The 25242-nt window shown below is 39.5% G+C and overlaps 2 protein-coding genes across 8 annotated transcripts in view; one reads left to right on the top strand and one right to left on the bottom strand.

Moving 5' to 3' along the window:
• The window catches only part of FGF14 (fibroblast growth factor 14), a 639343-nt gene that overhangs the window by 608565 nt on the left and 5536 nt on the right, over positions 1-25242 (top strand). The gene's annotated exons all lie outside the window — the stretch shown is intronic.
• ITGBL1 (integrin subunit beta like 1) overlaps positions 15181-25242 on the bottom strand; it is a 242080-nt gene continuing 232018 nt past the window's right edge. The window contains exons 13-14 of one of the 5 annotated variants that reach the window (XR_004346683.1): positions 21988-22122; positions 15181-15798 (exon numbers count right to left, since the gene is read on the bottom strand). Coding sequence is in view for 3 of the 5 variants with exons in the window: in XM_032611341.1 (XP_032467232.1) it covers positions 22087-22122 (36 nt within the window). In the remaining 2 variants the exon portion in view is untranslated. Of the gene's footprint in view, positions 15799-20973; positions 20992-21667; positions 22123-25242 lie in introns of those variants that run through there. The other 4 variants (XR_004346684.1, XM_032611343.1, XM_032611342.1 and 1 more) reach the window with 4 other exon arrangements.

Genomic DNA, 25242 nt, shown 5'->3' with positions numbered 1-25242 from the left:
TGTTCCATTGTGTATATATACCACATCTTCTTTATCCAATCATCTGTCAGTGGGCAGACTGAGGCAGTTTTAAAAGTTACCTAGCTGGTATATAAGGCAAAGAAACAGGATTGTTTCAGACACTGGGGTGTAGAGTCGCCATACTGTTAGGTTTTCCAAATATAGGTCTCCTGGCGGTGCGCCCTGCCTGTTAATTGGAGGATGTTTATTGAGCTCTTACTATGCGCCAGGAATTCATCTACATACTTGGGAATAAAACAAAGGTCCTGTCCCTCACGGAGGTTACGTTCTGGTAGAAAATAAGCAAAAAGTCTAAAGAGAGGAAGAAGAACAAAGAGCATGGAAAGAGCTTGGGGTGTGCTGCAGAAGCGATAAGTGGGTTGCAGTGTTAAATGGAGCAGTCAGGGCAGGCCGATTTGAGGTGAAATTTGAGCAAAGACTTGAAGAATGTAGAGAGAGAGCCATCCAGGTATCTGGGGAAGGTCATTCCAGGCAGAAAATAACCAGAGCTGAGACGCTAATGTATGAGAGTCTCTGACATGAATGAAGAAAATCAGGGAAGCCAGTGTGGCTGGCAGGGGTGAAGGAGGCGAGAGTAGCAGGAAGTGAGGTACGGGGAGGAGACTGGATGCCGTGGAAGCTGTCATAACTTGCCCTGTGTCTGCATAAGCCAATTAGAGTGAAATAATTGTCCGCTAGTTATGACACCCAAGTTGAACAGTGCAGGGGAAACCTCACTGAATTTGTTTTTGTTTTTTGTTTTTAGTAACATATTTGATTTGGCCTGATGTCCACCCTTTACTTGAAATATTTTCAATTTTTTATTTTTCAATTACTCTGCCACAGAGTGATGTGAAGCATCTATATCTGCCTGTCCCCCTATTGGCTGCCTTTAGCATTTCCTAAATTATTTACTGGGATAGGGCTCACATTCTCTTTGCAGCACTCATTTGAGGTCAACTCCTAGTTAATGGCAGGAGCTTGGAGAGATGTAGAAAAGAAAAGCAAGTATCAGAAAACAATCCAAATATAATTCATAGCTTTGGCTTTGCGATGTCTAGTCATCACCTGCAAAAATTGGGGAGAGGTGTAGGTACTGGTCTTGTTTGCTCAGACCGATATTGACACCGGTTTGTTTTTCCTGAGCATCTCCAGATTCTAGTGGGGCGGCAGGAGTGAAGAGGAGGGAAGGGCAAGCTTCTCCCTGTCTTAGAAAATTACAGGTAGGCATGGACTCCCACGTGCAGTCCAAACCCAAATTACTGACAAATTAGGCGCTCCTGATTGAAATACCTGAATGAGGAACTGGCAAACTGCGGCCTCCCTCTCTGTGTTTGTACAGCCTAAGAGCCAAGAATAGTTTCTAAATTTTTAAATGGTTGTAAAAATCAAAAGAATAATATTTTGTGATACATGAAATTATATAAAATTCAAATTTCAGTGTCCATAAATAAAATTTTCTTGGAACACAAGCCTATTTATTTATTTAAGTCTATGACAACCTATTTATTTAAGTCTATGACAACTTTCACGCTGGAAGGGAGTTGAGTACTTCTGCAGAGACCGTATGGACCACAGAGCCAAAAATATTTACTATTCTTCCCTTTACAAAAAATAGTTGGCCAACTCCTAAATTGGATAATCTGAGTTAGGTCTCTAACTTCTTAGTTTATTAGTATCTACTATCCTGATGACTTCTGTGTATTATATAATGGCATCATCTTCTGAAAATTACTGGGAAAAAGAAAATCCTTTTAATACCAATGTACTAATTAAAGTTATTTTGAAAGAATATACCCAGGAACTGTTTGTAAGGGTGAGTGAGTAAATGAGTATTTCTATTGTTAAACAAATGCCACATAACCAACTTCTACTGATTTAGATATTATTTGAAGTAACATCTGCCACCAGGATTCACCTGTGTAGAGAGATTTCTCAAATAGTGTAGTGTCTTAGTTCTGGCTACTATAACAAAGTACCATAGACTGGGTGGCTTATAAACAACAGAAATTTATTTCTCAGAGTTCTGGAGGCTGGAAGTCCAAGGTCAGGGTGCCAGCAGGTTAGGGTTCTGGTGAAAGCCCTACTCTGGGATGCAGACTGTTGCCTTCTCCTCAATTGGCAGAAAGAGAGTGAGCTAGGTCTCTGTCCTCTCCCTGTAAGTTCATTAATCTCATTCATGAAGGCTCCACCCTCATGATTTAATTACTTCCTAAAGGCCCCACCTCCAAATATGGTCGCATTGGGGATCAGATTTCAACATAGGAATTTGGGGCAGGGGGAGCAAAATATTCAATCAGTAGCAAATAGTTAAGTTCATGGCCATAACTTTCAACCATGAAAATATGTTTCATTTCTTTCAGTGAACAACACTTGTTAAAAGTTCTGTGGCAGTGTATGAGTTGTTCTGATTTTTAACTTTATAATAGAATTCTTCCTGTTTGTATCTTTTATGTGAGTAGAACTAAGTATAGTATCCAGAAAGAGTGATTCATGTTGTCAGATTGCACCGAATATCTTAGGAATTAGCATCCTTTAAACCACTAGTAAGAATTTTTTTAATTAACTTTTCAACAATAATAAAAATTTGCAAACCACAAAATTGAAGGGAACAAAAGCAATATTTAGAAATAAAATTCTTTAATATTTTAAGCTGAGAAGGGAGAAATAAAATGGAATTAAGGCCCCTTTTTATCACAGGTTAAATTATAGACATATGTATAATACCATATATATGTGCAGATATGTATGGTGTATGTGTGTGTATATTTGCACATACACAATATAAGGTATTACTGAGTTGCATTTGCACATCATGTTTAAAATTGGGTTAGACATAGTGAAATCATGCCATTAAATATGTATTCTTCATATATTTAAAATATTGCAAGAGAAAGAAAAAGTTTAGTTTTAATCAATTCCAAAGTAATTTCTTCTTCCTTGATAACAAAATCCCCCTTTTATTTGAGTGGGCCATATGCTCTAATCCAGGAAATTAATAATGCTTGATTTAAGGCTAAAATTTTAGACCCATCATAGCAGCCCCATTTTACTTAACCAGCAGTTATTCTAGGTGTGGGTATATGCCCTTATTCTGACCAATGAAATAAATAATAAGCTCTGTTAAGGAGCTTCTGAGAAAATATTTCCTTCCTCAAAAAATAGAGACAGCCCTTTTATCCCCCAACCCTCTTCCATGTTAATTGGGATTCTGTTCTATGAAAATGTGATGGTTGGATCTATAGCAATATTTTGTGAGAGAAAATTGCCAACACGTACATTCAACATAGCAGAAAGGAGAGAGAGAGAAAAAAAATATATATGTGTGTATTTTCTTGGTGAAATCAGAGGCACTGATCCAAAGCTGGAAGCACAAACCCTTAACAGACTTTTCACATGAGAGAGAAGTTCAAATTCTAATATTTAAGCCACTGCAATTTAGATAGTCTGTTCTTTGCTCCTTGTAGCTGCACACATTCTGAAATGATACAGAGACTGACTTCACCAAGTATTTTTAGTTATTCTTATAAGTGCTGATTTTATCATCACTCATTATAATAAGGCTTGTTTGGCTTTTTTACTGCTCTCCTTCTGTACCTTATATAACTGATTAAAGTTTATATTAAACATTTTAAAATTTTATTTACATCAGATTCTAACTATCTTATGTTTACTTCTCTGATTAGCAGTGCATGAGAACATTGAGAAGGTAAACATGCTATAAATCTATTTTTCAAATGTTGTTTGTGGGGCTTCCCTGGTGGCGCAGTGGTTGAGAGTCCGCCTGCCGATGCAGGGGACACGGCTTCGTGCCCCGGTCCGGGAAGATCCCACATGCCGCGGAGTGGCTGGGCCCGTGAGCCATGGCCGCTGAGCCTGCGCGTCCGGAGCCTGTGCTGCGCAATGGGAGAGGCCACAACAGCGAGAGGCCCGCGTACCGCAAAAAAAAAAAAAAAAAAAAAAAAAAAAAAAAATGTTGTTTGTGGTTAGGCAAAAGCAAACGCTTCAGATTTCTACTTTTCTCTTTAATTGTCGATACTTTAATCACAGATTTCATTAGAAATGTGCCTCTGTAACTTTGCTGATAGAATTTGAAGTATATTGATGTGATAAGCAAAATAGTAATAGTAATAGTGGATCGACATGAATACTACATTATCTATATAGATCAAAGTGGAAAACCTTCTCCAGAATCATATCTCCAAATCTCAGATATTCTCAGAGGGATCTGTCCATAGATGGAATTGTTTCTTCTCTTTCTTTCTTTCTTTTTTCTTTTTCTGAGAAGGTTTTTGTATCTCAATATGATTTCTTCTGAAATGAGGGAATCCTATGAAAGCTATACATATTCAGCCAGTCCCAGTGAGAGTCTATCGCAAGGGCTGGAAAACTTAGTCTGTAAAGGGCCAGATGAATGTTTTAGGCTTGTAGGTCACACGGTCTCAATTGCTATACAATCAACTGCTGTTGTAACTCAAAAGTAGCCACAGGCAATATGTAAATTAATGAGCTTGGCTGTGTGACAATAAAACTGTATTTGGCAGGCCTGCTTTGGCCTGGGGACTGTAGTTTGCTCATCACTGATCTAGAGATTCCATTTTTGCTTCCCCATCCTGGGCATGCACGTATTATTCTTGAGCATTGTTTATACATATATCTTCCTTAATGCATAACTGCAAATTATTCGTACCGTGGAATTTATTAAGACATTAATGGGAGAACCTATGCAGATGCTGCAAATCTCTGCCCCTGGACTAAAATCCTCCTCTACCCTGAGTTAGTTATCTTTCTTTTTAATTTTGTAAATGAATAGACTTTATTCTTTTTTAGCAATTTTACGTTGATAGAAAACTTGAGCAGAAAGTAAAGAGAGTTCCCATAAACCCCTTCCCCCCTGCAAAAGTTTCCCTTTTTATTAACATCTAGCATTAGTGTGGTACAAATATTACAACTGATGAACTGGTATTGGTATACTGTTACTAACCGACCATAGTTTACATTAGTATTTACTCTTTGTGCTGTGCCGCCTATGGATATTGACAAATGTAGGACATATACAACGACATGCACCACTACAGAATCATACAGATGAGTTCACTGCCTTCAAAGTCCTCTGTGCTGCACCTATCCACTCCTCCCCCTACAGCCCCTGCAAGCCACTGATCTTTTTACTCACTCCATAATTCTGCCTTTTCAGGAATGTCACAGAGTTGGAATCAGACACTACACAGCCTTTTCAGATTGGCTTCTTCTACTTAGTAATATGCATTTAAGATAACCCATGGCTTGACAATTTCTTTTTATCACTGAATAATATTCCACTGTATGGATTTTCCACAGTTTGTCTATACATTCATCTGTTGAAAGCCACCTTGGTTGCTCCGAATAGTTGGAAATTACAAATCAAGTCTATGCAGGGCTCTCTGAGGATGCAGATTTCACCTCATTTGGGTAGATAGCAAGGAACGTGATTGCTACATCATACGATAGGTTCTCTTTTTATTTTATTTATTTTTATTTTTTTGATGTGGACCATTGTCAGCGTCTTTATGGAATGTGTTACAATATTGCTTCTGTTTCACGTTTTGGTCTTTTTGGCCGCGAGGCATGTGGGATCTTAGCTCTCCGACCAGGGATCCAACCCGCACCCCCTGCCTTGGAAGGTGAAGTCTTAACCAGTGGCGGCCAGGGAAGTCCCCGGTTATTTTTTTTTTTTTTTTTTTTTTTTTTTAAACATCTTTATTGGGGTATAATTGCTTTACAATGGTGTGTTAGTTTCTGCTTTACAACAAAGTGAATCAGCTATACATATACATATGTTCCCATATGTCTTCCCTCTTGCGTCTCCCTCCCTCCCACTCTCCCCATCCCACCCTTCCAGGCTGTCACAAAGCACCGAGCTAATATCCCTGTGCCTTGCGGCTGCTTCCCCCCAGCTATCTACCTTACTACGTTTGTTAGTGTGTATATGTCCATGACTCTCTCTCGCCCTGTCAAAACTCACCCTTCCCCCTCCCCATATCCTTAAGTCCGTTCTCCAGTAGGTCTGCGTCTTTATTCCTATCTTACCCCTAGGTTCTTCATGACATTTTTTTCCCTTAAATTCCATATATATGTGTTAGCATACGGTATTTGTCTTTTTCTTTCTGACTTACTTCACTCTGTATGACAGATTCTAGGTCTATCCATCTCATTACAAATAGCTCAATTTCATTTCTTTTTAAGGCTGAGTAATATTCCATTGTGTATATGTGCCACATCTTCTTTATCCATTCATCCGATGATGGGCGCTTAGGTTGTTTCCATGTCCTGGCTATTGTAAATAGAGCTGCAATGAACATTTTGGTACATGACTCTCTTTGAATTTTGGTTTTCTCAGGGTATATGCCCAGGAGTGGGATTGCTGGGTCATATGGTAATTCTATTTGTAGTTTTTTAAGGAACCTCCATACTGTTCTCCACAGTGGCTGAACCAATTCACATTCCCACCACCAGTGCAAGAGTGTCCCCTTTTCTCCACACCCTCTCCAGCATTTATTGTTTCTTGATTTTTTGATGATGGCCATTCTGACTGGTGTGAGATGATATCTCATTGTAGTTTTGATTTGCATTTCTCTAATGATTAATGATGTTGAGCATTCTTTCATGTGTTTGTTGGCATTCTGTATATCTTCTTTGGAGAAATGTCTATTTAGGTCTTCTGCCCATTTTTGGATGGGGTTGTTTGTATTTTTGTTATTGAGCTGCATGAGCTGCTTGTAAATTTTGGAGATTAATCCTTTGTCAGTTGCTTCATTTGCAAATGTTTTCTCCCATTCTGAGGGTTGTCTTTTGGTCTTGGTTATGGTTTCCTTTGCTGTGCAAAAGCTTTGAAGTTTCATTAGGTCCCATTTGTTTATTTTTGTTTTTATTTCCATTACTCTAGGAGGTGGGTCAGAAAGGATCTTGCTGTGATTTATGTCATAGAGTGTTCTTCCTATGTTTTCTTCTAAGAGTTTGATAGTTTCTGGCCTTACATTTAGGTCTTTAATCCATTTTGAGCTTATTTTTGTGTATGGTGTTAGGGAGTGATCTAATCTCATACTTTTACATGTACCTGTCCAGTTTTCCCAGCACCATTTATTGAAGAGGCTGTCCTTTCTCCACTGTACATTCCTGCCTCCTTTATCAAAGATAAGGTGTCCATATGTGCGTGGGTTTATCTCTGGGCTTTCTATCCTGTTCCACTGATCTATCTTTCTGTTTTTGTGCCAGTACCATACTGTCTTGATTACTGTTGCTTTGTAATATAGTCTGAAGTCAGGGAGCCTTATTCCTCCAGCTCCTTTTTTCGTTCTCAAGATTGCTTTGGCTATTCGGGGTCTTTTGTGTTTCCATACAAATTGTGAAATTTTTTGTTCTAGTTCTGTGAAAAATGCCAGTGGTAGTTTGATAGGGATTGCATTGAATCTGTAGATTGCTTTGGGTAGTAGAGTCATTTTCACAATGTTGATTCTTCCCATCCAAGAACATGGTATATCTCTCCATCTATTTGTATCATCTTTAATTTCTTTCATCAGTGTCTTATAATTTTCTGCATACAGGTCTTTCGTATCCTTAGGTAGGTTTATTCCTAGATATTTTATTCTTTTTGTTGCAATGGTAAATGGGAGTGTTTTCTTGATTTCACTTTCAGATTTTTCATCATTAGTATATAGGAATGCCAGAGATTTCTGTGCATTAATTTTGTATCCTGTTACTTTACCAAATTCATTGATTAGCTCTAGTAGTTTTCTGGTAGCATCTTTAGGATTCTCTATGTATAGTATCATGTCATCTGCAAACAGTGACAGCTTTACTTCTTCTTTTCCGATTTGGATTCCTTTTATTTCCTTTTCTTCTCTGATTGCTGTGGCTAAAACTTCCAAAACTATGTTGAATAAGAGTGGTGAGAGTGGGCAACCTTGTCTTGTTCCTGATTTTAGTGGAAATGCTTTCAGTTTTTCACCATTGAGGATGATGTTTGCTGTGGGCTTGTCATATATGGCTTTTATTATGTTTAGGAAAGTTCCCTCTATGCCTACTTTCTGGAGGGTTTTTATCATAAATGGGTGTTGAATTTTGTCGAAAGCTTTCTCTGCATCTATTGAGATGATGATATGGTTTTTCTCCTTCAATTTGTTAATATAGTTTATCACATTGATAGATTTGCGTATATTGAAGAATCCTTGCATTCCTGGAATAAACCCCACTTGATCATGGTGTATGATCCTTTTAATGTGCTGTTGGATTCTGTTTGCTAGTATTTTGTTGAGGATTTTTGCATCTATGTTCATCAGTGATATTGGCCTGTAGTTTTCTTTCTTTGTGACATCCTTGTCTGGTTTTGGTATCAAGGTGATGGTGGCTTCGTAGAAGGAATTTGGGAGTGTTCCTCCCTCTGCTATATTTTGGAAGAGTTTGAGAAGGATAGGTGTTAGCTCTTCTCTAAACGTTTGATAGAATTCACCTGTGAAGCCATCTGGTCCTGGGCTTTTGTTTGTTGGAAGGTTTTTAATCACAGTTTCAATTTCAGTGCTTGTGATTGGTCTGTTCATATTTTCTATTTCTTCCTGATTCAGTCTTGGCAGGTTGTGCATTTCTAAGAATTTGTCCATTTCTTCCAGATTGTCCATTTTATTGGCATAGAGTTGCTTGTAGTAATCTCTCATGATTTTTTTTATTTCTGCAGTGTCAGTTGTTACTTCTCCTTTTTCATTTCTAATTCTATTGATTTGAGTCTTCTCCCTTTTTTTCTTGATGAGTCTGGCTAGTGGTTTATCTATTTTGTTTATCTTCTCAAAGAACCAGCTTTTAGTTTTATTGATCTTTGCTATTGTTTCCTTCATTTCTTTTTCATTTATTTCTGATCTGATTTTTATGATTTCTTTCCTTCTGCTAGCTTTGGGGTTTTTTTGTTCTTCTTTCTCTAATTGCTTGAGGTGCAAGGTTAGGTTGTTTATTCGAGATGTTTCCTGCTTCTTAAGGTGGGCTTGTATTGCTATAAACTTCCCCCTTAGAACTGCTTTTGCTGCATCCCATAGGTTTTGGGTCGTTGTGTCTCCATTGTCATTTGTTTCTAGGTATTTTTTTATTTCCTCTTTGATTTCTTCAGTGATCACTTCATTATTAAATAGTGTATTGTTTAGCCTCCATGTGTTTGTATTTTTTACAGATATTTTCCTGTAATTGATATCTAGTCTCATGGCGTTGTGGTCGGAAAAGATACTTGATACAATTTCAGTTTTCTTAAATTTACCAAGGCTTGATTTGTGACCCAAGATATGATCTATCCTGGAGAATGTTCCATGAGCACTTGAGAAAAATGTGTATTCTGTTGTTTTTGGATGGAGTGTCCTATAAATATCAATTAAGTCCATCTTGTTTAATGTATCATTTAAAGCTTGTGTTTCCGTATTTATTTTCATTTTGGATGATCTGTCCATGGGTGAAAGTGGGGTGTTAAAGTCCCCTACTATGAATGTGTTACTGTTGATCTCCCCTTTTATGGTTGTTAGTATTTGCCTTATGTATTGAGGTGCTCCTATGTTGGGTGCATAAATATTTACAATTGTTATATCTTCTTCTTGGATCGATCCCTTGATCATTATGTAGTGTCCTTCTTTGTCCCTTTTAATAGTCCTTATTTTAAAGTCTATTTTGTCTGATATGAGAATTGCTACTCCAGCTTTCTTTTGGTTTCCATTTGCATGGAATATCTTTTTCCATCCCCTTACTTTCAGTCTGTATGTGTCTCTAGTTCTGAAGTGGGTCTCTTGTAGACAGCATATATAAGGGTCTTGTTTTTGTATCCATTCAGCCAATCTGTGTCTTTTGGTGGGAGCATTTAGTCCATTTACATTTAAGGTAATTATTGATATGTATGTTCCTATTTCCATTTTATATATTGTTTTGGGTTCGCTACTATAGGTCATTTCCTTCTCTTGTGTTTCGTGTCTAGAGAAGTTCCTTTAGCATTTGTTGTAAAGCTGGTTTGGTGGTGCTGAACTCTCTCAGCTTTTGCTTGTCTGTAAAGGTTTTAATTTCTCCATCAAATGTGAATGAGATCCTTGCTGGGTAGAGTAGTCTTGGTTTCAGGCTATTCTCCTTCATCACTTTCAGTATGTCCTGCCACTCCCTTCTGGCTTGTAGGGTTTCTGCTGAGAGATCCGCTGTTAACCTTATGGGGATTCCCTTGTGTGTTATTTGTTGTTTTTCCCTTGCTGCTTTTAATATGCTTTCTTTGTATTTAATTTTTGACAGTTTGATTAATATGTGTCTTGGCGTGTTTCTCCTTGTATTTATCCTGTATGGGACCCTCTGTGCTTCCTGGACTTGATTAACTATTTCCTTTCCCATATTAGGGAAGTTTTCAACTATAATCTCTTCAAATATTTTCTCAGTCCCTTTCTTTCTTTCTTCTTCTTCTGGAACCCCTATAATTCGAATGTTGGTGCGTTTCATGTTGTCCCAGAGGTCTCTGAGACTGTCCTCAGTTCTTTTCATTCTTTTTTCTTTATTCTGCTCTGCAGTAGTTATTTCCACTACTTTATCTTCCAGGTCACTTATCCGTTCTTCTGCCTCAGTTATTCTGCTATTGATCCTATCTAGAGTGATTTTAATTTCATTTATTGCATTGTTCATCGTTGCTTGTTTCATCTTTAGTTCTTGTAGGTCCTTGTTAACTGTTTCTTGCATTTTGTCCATTCTACTTCCAAGATTTCGGATCATCCTTACTATCATTATTCTGAATTCTTTTTCAGGTAGATTGCCTATTTCCTCTTCATTTGTTAGGTCTGGTGGGTTTTTATCTTGCTCCTTCATCTGCTGTGTGTTTTTCTGTCTTCTCATTTTGCTTATCTTACTGTGTTTGGGGTCTCCTTTTTGCAGGCTGCAGGTTCGTAGTTCCCGTTGTTTTTGATGTCTGTCTCCAGTGGCTAAGGTTGTTTCAGTGGGTTGTGTAGGCTTCCTGGTGGAGGGGACTAGTGCCTGTGTTGTGCTGGATGAGGCTGGATCTTGTCTCTCTAGTGGGCAGGTTCACGTCTGGTGGTGTGTTTTGGGGTGTCTGTGGCCTTATTATGATTTTAGGCAGCCTCTCTGCTAATGGGTGGGGTTGTGTTCCTGTTTTGCTAGTTGTTTGGCATAGGTTGTCCAGCACTGTGGCTTGCTGGTCGTTGAGTGAAGCTGGGTGCTGGTGTTAAGATGGAGGTCTCTGGGAGATTTCCACTGTTTAATATTATGTGGAGCTGGGAGGTCTCTTGTTGACCAGTGTCCTGAAGTTGGCTCTCCTACCTCAGAGGCAGAGCCCTGACTCCTGGCTGGAGCACCAAGAGCCTTTCATCCACACGGCTCAGAATAAAAGGGAGAAAAAGTAGAGAGAATTAGTAGAAGTATGAGGAAAGAAAGAAGGAAAGGAGGAAAGGAAGGAAGGAAGAAAGAAGCAAAGAAGGAAAGAAAGGAGGGAGGGAGGGAGGGAGGGAGGAAGGAAGGAAGGAGGGAAAGAAGGAAAAAAAGACAGAAAGAAAGATGATACAGTAAAAATAAAATAAAGTATAATATAGTTATTGAATTAAAAAATATTTAGAAAAAAAAAAAGGGACGGATAGAACCTTAAGACAAATGTTGGAAGCAAAGCTATACAGAGAAAATCTTACACAGAAGCATACACATACACCTTCACAAAAAGAGGTAAAGGGGGAAAAATCATAAATCCTGCTCCCTGAGACCACCTCCTCAATTTGGGGTGATTCGTTGTCTAAAGGAGGGAGGGAAGGAAGGAAAGAAAGAAAGAACGAAGGTAAAGTATAATAAAGTTATTACAATTAAACTTAATTATTAAGAAAAAGAATTTTTAAAAAAAAGTCATGGACGGATAGAGCCCTAGGACAAATGGTGGAAGCTAGAGTATACAGACTAGATGTCACACAGGAGCATACACGTACACCTTCACAAAAAGAGGAAAAGGGAAAAAAATCATAGATTTCGCTCCTAAATTCCACCTCTTCAATTTGGGATCATTCCTTGTCTATTCAGGTATTCCACAGATGCAGGGTATATCAAGTTGATTGTGGAGCTTTAATCCGCTGCTTCTGTGGCTGCTGGGAGAGATTTCCCTTTCTCTTCTTTGTTTTCACAGCTCACAGGAGCTCAGCTTTGGATTTGGCCCTGCCTCTGCGTGTAGGTCGCTGGAGGGCGTCTGTTTTTTCGCTCAGACAGGACGGGGTTAAAGGAGCCGCCGATTCGGGGCCTCCGGCTCACTCAGGCCGGGGGTTGGGGGATGGGGGAAGGAGGGGCACTGCGTGCGGGGCCGGCCTGCGGCGGCAGAGGCAGCGTGACGTTGCGGCAGAGGCCGGCGTGACGTTGCACCAGCCTGAGGCCCGCCGTGCGCTGTCCCGGGGAAGTTGTCCCTGGATCCCGGGAACCTGGCAGTGGCGGGCTGCACAGGCTCCGCGGAAGAAGGGTGTGGAGAGTGACCTGTGCTCGCACACAGGCCCCTTGGTGGCGGCAGCAGCAGCCTTAGCGTCTCGCGCCCGTCTCTGGGGTCCGCGGTTTTAGCCGCGGCTCGCGCCCGTCTCTGGGGTTTGCGCTTTCAGCCGCGGCTCGCGCCCGTCTCGGGGGCTCGCGCCCTCAGCCGCGGCTCGCGCCCGTCTCTGGGGTTCGCGCTTTTAGCCGCGGCTCGCGCCCGTCTCTGGAGTTCCTTTAAGCAGCGCTCTTAAACCCCTCTCCTCGCGCACCAGGAAACAAAGAGGGAAGAAAAAGTCTCTTGCCTCTTCGGCCGGTGCAGGCTTTTCCCCGAACTCCCTCCCGGCTAGTCGTGGTGCACTAACCCCTTCAGGCTATGTTCAAGCCGCCAACCCCAGTCCTCTCCCTGAGCTCCGTCCAAAACCAAAACCCGAGCCTCAGCTCGCAGCCCCGCCCGCCCCGGTGGGTGAGCAGCAAGCCTCTCGGGTTGGTGAGTGCTGGTCGGCACCGATCGTCTGTGCAGGAATCTCCCCGCTTTGGCCTCCGCACCCGTCGCTGTGCACTACTCCGCGGTCCCGAAACTCCCCCCTCCGCCTCGCAGTCTCTGCCCGCGGAGGGGCTTCCTAGTGTGTGGAAACTTTTCCTCCTTCACAGCTCCCTCCCACTGGTGCAGGTGCCGTCCTTATTCTTTTGTCTCTGTTTTTTCTTTTGCCCTACCCAGTTACGTGGGGAGTTTCTTGCCCTTTGGGAGGTCTGAGGTCTTCTGCCAGCCTTCAGCAGGAGTTCTGTAGGAGTTGTTCCACGTGTGGATGTATTTCTGGTGTATCCGTGGGGAGGAAGGCGATCTCCGCGTCTTACTCTTCCGCCATCTTCCCAGGCCGAGCCCCGGTTATCTTTTAAAACACAATCTCAGCACCTCATCCATTTTCTTGAAAATCTCTGGGGCTCATCTTTGCTGATCAGAAAGTCACAACCCCACGGCATGGCCAGCGTGTATCCCAGCTTCACGTCACCACACGGACCTTAGCTTCCAGCCACGCTGGTCTAAGACTCCTACCTCAAGGGGCTTCTTATAATTTCTAGAAGGCAGTTCTTTACCTTCCAAGTGGGATGCTTTTTCTCTTTCTTCTTCACCTTCACAAAATCCAATTCACCTTTCAAAAGCAGTTATACTCCAATAAAGATGTTAAAAAAAAAACCCAAAACCTATAGCTAAATAACATCATGTTTCAAAAGCTTGCCCCCTTCCCCAAGGCAGGAATAGCTATTCCCTCTTCTAGACTCTGCCTCTTATGTCTTCAGCACAGCATGGGAAGCTCCGTATCGTGATTGCTAACGTAATATTGATCCCCTCTACTAAAAGGAAATTGAAACTCTTAAACACACACACACACACACGCTACTTAAGGGAAACAATTTAAATAAAACATTGTGGAAAATTACCCTCTAAATATTTGAAATAATGTTCTATAAAAGGACATAAAGTACTATGTACACTTATGTTATACACGTAAGCTTTATTTTGCCCAAGAATACAGAACTGCAGTGTTTGACCTTTCAAAAACAGCAATAAACACACACCTCCAGCTCCACAAGCAAAAAGCCTACACACTTTGCTTGACACTCCTTCTCCCTTAGCTGCCAGGTACAATCACAGGGTACTGACTACTTGACCTCCTAAATATTTCCTCAGTCTGCGCTCTTCTCTCCACTCCACTCCACTCCACTGCCAAAGTCTTGCCTGGTATTGCAGTAGACAGACCAGCATTCTTGCATCCAAACTGGCTCTCTTTTCCATTCTTCACACTTAAGCCAGAGTGGTCTTTCCAAATGCCTACCCGATTGTGACATGCTCTGCATAAAAACTTTTAACGTTCGCCCAGTGTTTCTACGGAAAAACCTAAACTCTTAACGTGACTATCTAGTTTGGCACGTGGTTATTAGCACACAGATCTCAACTCCTACTGCTGTCTCCTTCACACTCTGCATTCCAGTTTTGGTCTTCTTTTTGTCCTCCAAATGCTCTGTCTCTGCCTCTGCCCCAGGGCCTTTGCACATGATGTTGCCCTCTGCAGGAATACTCTTCACCCCTCTCTAGGCCTAGTGAACTCATGCTGATGTTTTAGATCTCAGCTCCGATTTGAATGTTTTTCTGCACCAACTCAGGCTAGGTCAGACATGTTTGTTACGTGTTCTCATGGAAATCATTCCTTTTCTTGTAGGAACTTGTCTTATTTTGTAGTGATATGATCAGTAGTGTAAATAATTGTCTCCTCCCCTCGACTTTATGCCCCAAGAGTACCAACTATATCCTTTTTTTTTTTTTCTTGTGGTACGCGGGCCTCTCACTGCCGTGGCCTCTCCCGTTGCGGAGCACAGGCTCCAGACGCGCAGGCTCCGCGGCCATGACTCACGGGCCCAGCCGCTCCGCGGCATGTGGGATCTTCCCGGACCGGGGCACGAACTCGTGTCCCCTGCATCGGCAGGCGGACTCTCAACCACTGCGCCACCAGGGAAACCCTATATCATTTTTGCTCATTGTTTATATCTCCAGATCAAGGACAGTCACTGGCAAGTATATAATGTCTAAAATTCATGCGTTTATTTAACCAATAAACAATGCATAAATAAACGCATGAATTTTAGATGTTATTAGGTACAGAATAATGGAAACATGTTTCCATGTGTTCGTAGTATTCAAATTTATTATGTAATATCTGGGACAGAATGTTTAGTACTTGTTTAGTATTAGTATTATTTATAATTAATAAATTCTTTCCATTTCACAGTGTCACATTCTCAACCAGCAACCTGAAAGTAAAACCAGTTAATTCATTAATGCCTGTAAAATTTCATAATACAACATGAAAATAATCCAGTGGCAATTAGACAATTAAATCCATGGCAGAATTGAGCTTCATGGTGACAGCTTCACCTGGGTAGAGTCATTTAGCCAATAGGTTGACGTTTTCCTCTCCCCAGTCACTCTTCTTCCCAGGAAGTGTTGCTATTGCCTCTTTTCTTACTTTCCTGACCTTTCTCTTCAGTGTTCCATGTCTGTCCTTTTGTGTTAACCTTTGGAATTATCGAACAGCTTGCAACCAGAATCTGGGAAGTCATGGCCAATGTGTTTCTAGCTAATAAAGCAAAATCAAAGGAAAGCAATCCTCAGGTTATCATTTCAGCACCACGTGGGCTTCCTCTGTATTCCACACGTTCAGTGTTGATGATGATTCCTTTTCTTTTCTTTCTTTTTGTTAGTGTTTCTTTATCAGATACTGACCTCTTTTATCCCAGTAAGATGATTTATTTGATATTCTGGGGGGAAAAATTAAACCTCTTACATTTGGTTCATATTTTCAACATTGTTATTATTAATAATTATTTGCTCAGCAGCAATATGTATATAAAATATCACATGGATAGAAATAAAAACGTCTTAATCCATTCCTTATGAGGACCTATGCTCTCAGAGATGTAAATCATCATCTATGACATGGGATAATGCTGTTCTTCTTGAAGCATTTTTAACAACATTATTAAATCAAACAAAATCTATGTGAATGGCCTTTGAAAGTCGTAAAGCTCAATACAAATTAATATTATTCAATGAATATGGCATTTTAGGAATATTGTAGAACCTACTTGTACTTCCTTCATTTTTCTATGGAAGCTTGCATTTTATAGGTTGGATAAATGGATAGTTTTGATTATCTATTTGGTTTTGTTTTTGTTTATACAAATAAGTGGTTTTGACTGGGTACGTTTTTATTAGGAAAAATCCACAATGCAAACACACACAAAAAAAACTTTTATGGAAAGTTCTAACTTAAAGTGGAGCTTAAAGAAAAGAAAGTAGAAAAAGCTTGTAGATGCATGTAGAAATAGGCCTAAGGAGAGAAGCATGCAGAGCTATAAAAATAGTTTTAAAACATAGTTCAAAGAGTTAGGCGGAAGAAAAAAACTGATGAAAACAAGCCCATGTTCACTCATAGAATTTGGCAAAGTGAAAGTCACAGTTAAATATTTGGCATTTTTATATTCAGTTTCTCAAGATAACACGGGCCAAAACTTACAAGGAGGTGAAAGAAAACGTTGATAAAGGAAGATAAAGCAACCAGACTCAGTTTGGGTAGGACACGGTAAAATACTGAATTGATCTAACTACAAAAACTAACAAACTTAATGTTTTTGCACAGCAAATTCTGCTCTTGTTTTGGCTAACAAAAAATTCTAGTGCAATATGAATTGAAAATGTTTGCTACTGTATGTGATAATATCTTGGTCTGGTTAAATATAAAAGAGCTGAATATTCTCTGCAGCATTTGTTCCACTCAGGAAATCTTTGTTGCATCACCATTCCCCACTCCCACCATCACCACCACCGTTAGTACCCTGATGGCTAAGAACACAGGTTTTTTTGGGTTTTTTCCCCCAAAGCTTTAGAATCCCTTAATTATGCACTCATTTCTTAAATGCTATCTCCCTTGATTTCTTCCTTCTATTTCTGGTATATGAAATGTCTGAGGGACCTAGACCAGGTAGAAGGTCACACCAGATCAAGTCCTAATCCAAACTCAACACTCAAGATACATTAGGGAAATGGAATGAAATGGAAAATAAAGACTAATATGGCTGATAATTTTAAGTAATTTATCCAGTGGATTTAATCATCTTTTCTACTCCTTCCTTGAGGGTCATTCATTGGAGAAGTTTTGTTCTGGAATTATTTTACTTCCCTTGCGGTTGCCCTGCCTGTTGTCAAGCCACATTTCCTGTCTTTGATTCCCTTTTAGAACTATGTATACTGGGCTGACCAGGTATAACCAGTGAGGTCGAGCCGAGGTCAAAACCTCCGACAGCCTAGGATCCATTCCTGCGCTACCACTTACTAGCTGTATAAATTCTCACCAAGATACTTAACTTTAGCATCATGCTTTGTTAAAAGGAATAAGATGAGGTAATTTGTGTAAGGCATTTAGCATTGTGACTGGCTTACATTAATAAAAAATAATAATTGCTCCTAATTCTCACTTTAGTTCTCCTTTAATTAGATTTATAGTCACATCCAACCCTATATATAATAGAGCGATGTTCCCTAGACTGTTTGTGGTGAAGGATAGTATTTTTTCAAATTTTCCAATCTTTTGCAGAGATATACTTTCAGAAAATATAATCAAATTAAGTTACTGGAAAATATTTTAAGTACAAAATAAGTCCAGAGTTTTTATTTTTATATTCAACAGTTAGTAAAAATATTTTGTCAAATTGCTATAGAAGTCTATAAGTGTTTTTTGCTCAGTTTTGTACTTGTTTCATTGCAGACCAGAAATAAATAATTTGTAGATAGGTACCAGTTTGTGGATCATGCTTTAGGTATTACTATGATGTGGACTGTGTAGTAGACTTTATTATTTACCTTTTGAATGAGGTAAGTAACCTCATTTCTAAGATGTTCAAATGCTTACTGGTATTATCATGGTTAGTGTATATATATATATATAAATTTGGCTTAATGTAATATGTGTGCTGTAACAAAACTACACGTCACTAACTAAATCTGAAAAATCCTTAAAGGATGAAATAATGCCAACGCTCTGACTTCGAGACATTACTAATCTCTGATGAAGCCTCTGACTATTTCTTAGACCAAGAAACTCTTTGCATATTACAGTATGCAACTGCTATTTTCATGACATTATTCACTCTGATTGTTCAGAAAATTATTAAAAAGTCATGGCAGCACTTCTCCTGGGTTTCATCACATACATCCAGTCTGATTCCTTTCGCATAAAGCACTATCAGTTTTATGTTTCTCTTTTAGGCAAAGTTATATACAATTGACCCTACACATGTTGGAGAAGTCTTCTGTTGAGGCGCTGATGTATGACAAAACACCAGAACACATTTGATCTAAGAGCTCAGTTTTTAATCACGAGACGCCCCACCATGACATCCTCGTCCCATTCCAACCTTTCCCTGGGAAATGTAAGACTGCAGTGAGTTAGAGGGATGGTTGGCAACAGAGGGTAGCCAACTCAGTTTCTGTTTTGTTCAGCGTTTCTTTAATTGATCAATGGGGCAGGGGGGAAAGGAACGTACAGCTTGGGTAAAGAGGAGAAGAGATTCATTTTGAGTACTCCTATGTATTCTTGTTTCTTGTTTTTTTAAACTCTTTTAATAATATACTTTTTCCCCCTTAACAATTATATCCTAAGACATGTGACACTTTTGCCAAGATGACAGCATATGTCATTCATTACTGTTTTCCATCTGTGTTTGTTTTCATATGTAGTTACATGTAGATAAAGAGCAGCTGTATAAGGTACAGTTTTAACTGAATAATAATTCAGTTGAATTAATTATCTGTATCGGTTATCAATTCCTTCATGACACCATGTAGCAAACAATGAGTGCTGAAGCGGCCTATAGCAGTTAAGTGTATTAATGCTTGTGCATCTGGAGTCATATGGAGATCGGCTAGGTGGCTCTGTAGATGTTGGTAGGACTTGATCACCTGTCTGGAAATAGACTAGTTTAGGTTGGGCAACTTGGCTGTGTTCCACGTGTGTCTCTTCTCCGGCAGGCTAGCCCAGGGGTGCTCTCAGGGCAGTGGATGAGGCTGAGAAGACAAACCCACTTGTACAAGTGCTTGTCAAGCCTCTGCCTCCTTCACCTTAGCTCATAGTGGGAAGACAAGTCACATTACATGCAAGAGAGCTTTGATCCAGGGAGGGTGAAGAATTCAGGCCATTTTTTGCAATTGATCACATATCTAAAAAAGTGCATCTCTTCAATTGAATGATAAGTGAGTAGGAATAGTTAAATTATTCATCTTGATGAAAATAAATGTACTTGGGCAAGTTAGTTAAACCCTCTGGGCTCAGTTTCTTCATTTCTAAAATGGGGATAATAATAGTACCAATCTCACAGGATTATCGTGCGGAAGAATTAGTTGATTAGGTAAATGTGTAGAACAGTGCTTGGTATAGACGTTATGCACAGTTTGACTGTTAGCTGTAGTTATTAGCATTATTATTACCATTATCATCATTATTATTATTTTGAGGCATCACTGTTAAGCACGGACAAATTGTAAGAATAGTATGTGGTTGTATTAATACTTTCTTAAGCATATTTATTTTGTGATTTTTTGGCTAATATTTATAGCACTGATACCATCTGTTCATGTTACAAGCATTATTATTTTAGGAATTACACATGTCTATATTCTAGAGAAAAGAGATTTAACATTATAGAACTAGTTGGCACATGTTTTAATTATAATCTTAAAGCTTCTTATTTAAAGATATACTGCAAGTACTTTATATTTTTGCTTCCATTTCCATGCTTTAATAAATTTTATACTAATCTTAAGATGGTAGAAAGCTTATGAATAATGCCAATTTATTTGATATTTACTAAAATTTTGTGATCATATATTGATATTAATTTGTTCTGTATGGTAACAGGAACATATACCAATGCTTCCCAAGCTCTCATATGCATACGAATCGCCTGGGGTCTTGTTAAAACGCAAATTTTGATTCTATAGGTCAGCCATGGGGACTGTAAATCTGCATTTCTAACAACTTCCCAGGTGAAGAAGCTGCTACTGATCCCTGAATACCATGTTTTAAGTAGCAATGATATATTTAAGATTATATATGTATGTATAATATATATAAAAATATATATATTTACATTAAATAAATAAAATAATTAAATTACTTAATATGAGTCATTATAACAAATAAAAGTTGTTCTTGCCACAATTGTTTAAAAGCATAATGTCATAAAAAGAAAATACATATTAAATATAACATAATAAATCAAAATATAATATTTAGTAAATGAAATAATATGTCTAAAGATATATATATCACACATCTCTAAATGTCAAATAAGGTCTTTACTGGCAAAACAAAGCCTTCATTTACAATTTTGTTTCCCCAGAAACTAAGTAACAGCTTCTGGTCCTATAAATATAGGGACTTGTGGAGACTGTTTTGTTGGTGGGAATATACTCAAAATCACCGGGTCCTATATCAAATAAAAGCTGCCTCTTAAACATGTAAAAAATTATACTTTTTTTCTCCCTGTGGGCATTAGTCACAGCCTGATACTGTACATATTTGATTATGTAGAATTTCAGATAAATAAAATGCATTAGTCAACTAAATTTTCTACATTTGAGCATTAACTACAAATTATTATTTGTTTCAAAATTCATGACTATAAAATCTTCCAGAAGGTCAGAATATTCTTCCCCTTATATGTAATCTTAAGAGTGTTCTGTATTTCTTTTTTAAAAAACTGGGTAGTGTCAGAACAGTATCATTAAAGGATATAATTAATTTTATTTATTTTTTTAAATATTTATTTGTTTGTTTGCTTTGGCTGCACTGGGTCCCAGTTGTGGCAGACTCATAGTTAGAATATAAATTTGTCTGGAATGCTTCTTTTTATGTTTTCCCTTCGAAACGGTGGTGGTGCTGGTACTAGGCAAACCTGTAGATATTAACCAAACATAATTTTCATATAGTTGTAGATAAAAACAAAAGAGATGTAGCAACTAAATGGAATTTGTGGACTACTACGTAGCTAACTACTTTTTACAGGAAGCCCAGGCTCATAACACACCGTAAAGGCTTTTCCAGGGAGGAAACGCTGATGAAAACGCTGATTCAAATTGTATGCATTTGTATACATGAACCTAAGTGCAATCCAAGCTTAATTTGATAATATTTGAAACTAGATTAACAACCTTAGATCAGAGTTGGCAAAATTTTTTAGCAAAGGACCATACAGTCAATACCACAGTTTTTGCAGGTCATACAATCTCAACAACTCTCCTCTGCACTTTGTAGCATGAATTTGGCCATGGATTGTAGTTTGCCGACCACTGGGTTAGATTCTCAAGGTCACTGTTAGCTATTAGGTTATGATTATGCCGAATTATCTGGGTTTATGGCTTATTGGTTACAAATTATGGAACATGGGTCCTCTATTCTCTCCACCCCTCCTCTCATCCTAAACTGAGAAGCCCTGCTTGGTGCATGCAAATGGCCCATCACAGTATTTTCTTAAACAAAGACATTTCCCTCAGAAGAGGAATTCTGCTGCTACTGTTAGGTAATAAGTACACCACAGATGGTCCTTTCATTTCAAAACCACCACAACATAAAAGGAGATATGAAATTTTTGTTTAATTGTGTTTTTCTATTCTGTTATTTGATGATTTAGTTTGGCAAAGTTACAAACTAATATTTAAGCTTCTGCTGGAACTCAACTGCTGTTGATTTCTGTTGTGATGGTGTTGGTGGCTCTAAGTATAGGCTGGGCAAGAAGAGAAAAAGAGACATCAAACTCCTTATCTGTTTCATTTTGGCAGTTTCAAAGAGTTTATATTTGAGCTTAAATTTAAATAAGTCTTCTCATATTATCACTGCCAGTTTTAGAATGTTTCACTGGCACAGTCGTGGTATGACTCAAATAGATAAATACCATCAGTTAGGTTAGGGCTGCGTTGATAAGCCACCTGGGGTTCCTTCTTTCTTTAGTACTTTTCTTGCCACTCTACATTGGAGGTCTCACACTGGGTGCTCAGGGGTCCACCTCAGACCATTGGTCCGTGCTACACTGAAAAACAAGAACAGAGAAATAGCCGCCACCATACAAAGGAGATTTTTATCCAGAAATCTGGATTTTTTACTTCCTTTGAAAAACCAGGAAGAAACTTTGCAGATCTAAGGTTTTTATTTTCCCATGAGAACTGTCATCCTTTCTGCCATTCTGTCCATCCCCTCAGCTCTGAGCCTGAGTAAGGGGCATTTATCCTCACATGGTGCTGTGTTGGGCTGCAGCCTGCAGGCCTGCAAGCCCTGTACTTGCTCAGCTTCTAGACCTAGGAAAGAGCCCGGAGTCAGTGATAGAGAAATCAGTGGTTTAATGGACAGGGGGAATCTTACACCTCTGAAGCAAGATCCGGGAGCGACACCCCACGGTGTTTGGCAGATGGCAGACAGGAAGGGCAGCAGTCTTTGCCCCCTGGGGGGAGGGGGAGGTTACCAGTTATAGGGAGAAGTGACATTCGGTTGGCTCATCTGTTACCAGGGAAACTAGCAGAGGGGCATGCCCCTCCCCGCCCCTTTGATAAACTATCAGGGCGTAGATGTTATGATCTAAAGATTAGAACAGTCACTAGCTGGGACAGGGGCAAGTATGTAGGAAGGTCAATCAGGTACGTAGGGTGTAGGTGAAGCAGGCCCTGGTCCAGCGGGGAATGTCCTGAGAGCAGGAAAGCAGGCATCTTGGGGGGCCTGATCATAGAGGCTAGGTGCTCTGATGACGCCAGCCTGCTTCACTCTCGTATCTGCCTGATCAGTACAGGCATTTGAGTTTGTGGCTCCAGCCACAAAGCTGATCTCTGGGGATCTCATCAATTACACTTTTTTTTTTTTTTTTTTTGCGGTACGCGGGCCTCTCACTGTTGTGTCCTCTCCCGTTGCGGAGCACAGGCTCCGGACGCGCAGGCTCAGCGGCCATGGCTCACGGGCCCAGCCACTCCGCGGCATGTGGGATCTTCCCGGACCGGGGCACGAACCCGGGTCCCCTGCATCGGCAGGTGGACTCTCAACCACTGCGCCACCAGGGAAGCCCATCAATTACAATTTTTTCCAATCCTACCTATGGGACTATTCACTCCATCTATCCCTCTAAAGCATATTGTAGGATTCAAACACAAAACTATGACTCTATTAATTGTACAGTTACTATCAAGAGCATTTTTGCTTGGGTTATGTGTGTTATGTTTTCTTTATTTGGTCAAAGTCACGTTTTCCTTGCAAGGAAATACCTTGTAGAAGTTAGTACCAAGAAAACGAAAAGATTTTCTCTCTTTAATAATCTGTATTACATAAAGCCTTTCTCTTTTTGTCTCAGCTACCAGGAAGTTCAGAACTCAATTTAATAATGTGTCATAATTCTGGTGGTATTTCTCTCCTTATTTTGTGCGCCCTTGATTATTAAATTAATTACTACCATGAATACACAACTGCACATGTCCTACAAACAGTTTTCAAGTCCATTTTGCAGGAGATTGGGCTTCAACACATTAGTACATAATGTGTTACTAACTTCTCAAACCATCCTCCACAAAGACAACAGCATATAAAACACTAACCAGACTATATTATCATTCCCTTGCTTATTTGAGAACTCTGCATATCTACCCCTTGCTTATAATAAGAAGTCTAACCTGTTTATCAGAGTGCCCAAGACCCTTTATTACATTTCTGTAACCTAGCACATCATTCTGCACTTTGGTCCTCTCAGAGTCCCAGTAATGGACTAATGATAGTTTTCCAAATGTACCATGGCATTGCCCACATCTTGTCCTTCACAGTACCATTTACCCCACGTATAGTCCCTCTAGGAAGGTAAGTTTACCACAGCAAATATTGCATTGTACTAGCATTTTTAAGCACAAAAATTTTAATAAAATTCTTCCAGGAAGAATCCTGTTCATTCTGTATATGTTCATTTTGGTACATCTGAGGCTGAGCCCAACAGTTCATACAAAATTGTTCTCACAGACTAATCATTTAACTAAATTTTGGTTTGCAGAATTGTTGATAGAATTGAAATAACTGATACAGGGTTATTTTTGACTATAAATAATGGAAAACCTTTTTAGAATAAATATCGAGTGCTTACTATATGCCAGGTCCTCTTCTAAATATGTAACGTGTATTGATTCACTCAATTCTCCCAACCACCGTATTACCCTATGATTTTTGTTCCCATTTTAGAGATGAGGAAACTGAAGCCCAGGGATTAAGTAATTTTCCCAAGGACTCACAGCCAGGAAGGAGTGGGGTCAGGGTTGACCCCAGGAGGTCTGTTTCCACAGATGACATTCATAGTCACCCTGTCTCCCATTTGCAGATTGAAAGTCTATTTGTCCCTTATGACAGCAAATAAGTAGTAACCAATCTCAACTTCCATTAGTCCTACCAGTTCTCATGAGAATGATGGGATTATTTTGAACTCCAATATTTCATGAGCAGATTGTATTCTTGAAATGTCTAGAGAAGTCTAGCAGAAAGCATTAGACAATAGTAACTTTGAATGTAGTGTGTATGCATGTAAGTATGTGTATGCACATTAATTATTTAACCAAGAATAAAGAAGGGTGAAAAAGTACCAGCCAGTCTCCACCATCACAATCACCTGAAGGCAGTGGCTCTCACTGTGGAAGACAGAATCACCTCCCTCTGAAGTTATTGGCACAGCTTGTAGAAAGGGGATGTGTTATTGACTTGCTTGGAGTCTTAAGATGCAAACATTTGATTAAAATGACTTAGTGACAGAGACATACCTAATGACTTCTTCCACGTCAAGGGTCTTCATTCTCATTCATATTCAACTTAGTCAATTTAGAGTAGAGACAATACACTTCTAATTGCTGATGGTAAGGCAAGCAGCATCCTCCATGTTTCATACATTATGGCAGTGGGGATCAATCCAATATAAGGAAGGGTTGATCACCCTATGGACCTGCATTTCCAAAGCTGGAGGCCTTCCTGTCTCGAGATTAAGGTCAGTTTTCAATGGTCCTCTTAATAAGGTAAGGCTCTGGGCAGAGACCTGATATCTTAGTCAGCAGGTGCCAGCTCCTCTCCCCACTGAGTGACTTACTGGGTCAGCCTTTACCATACCCACTCCCAGTTGATTCTAAGACCGGTTTTAACTAGTATT

The sequence above is a fragment of the Phocoena sinus genome, chromosome 18, assembly GCF_008692025.1.
Source record: "Phocoena sinus isolate mPhoSin1 chromosome 18, mPhoSin1.pri, whole genome shotgun sequence".
Taxonomy (NCBI): Eukaryota; Metazoa; Chordata; class Mammalia; order Artiodactyla; family Phocoenidae; genus Phocoena; species Phocoena sinus.
Note: the sequence above shows the minus strand (reverse complement) of the source record. Positions and strands in the feature narration are given on the sequence as shown.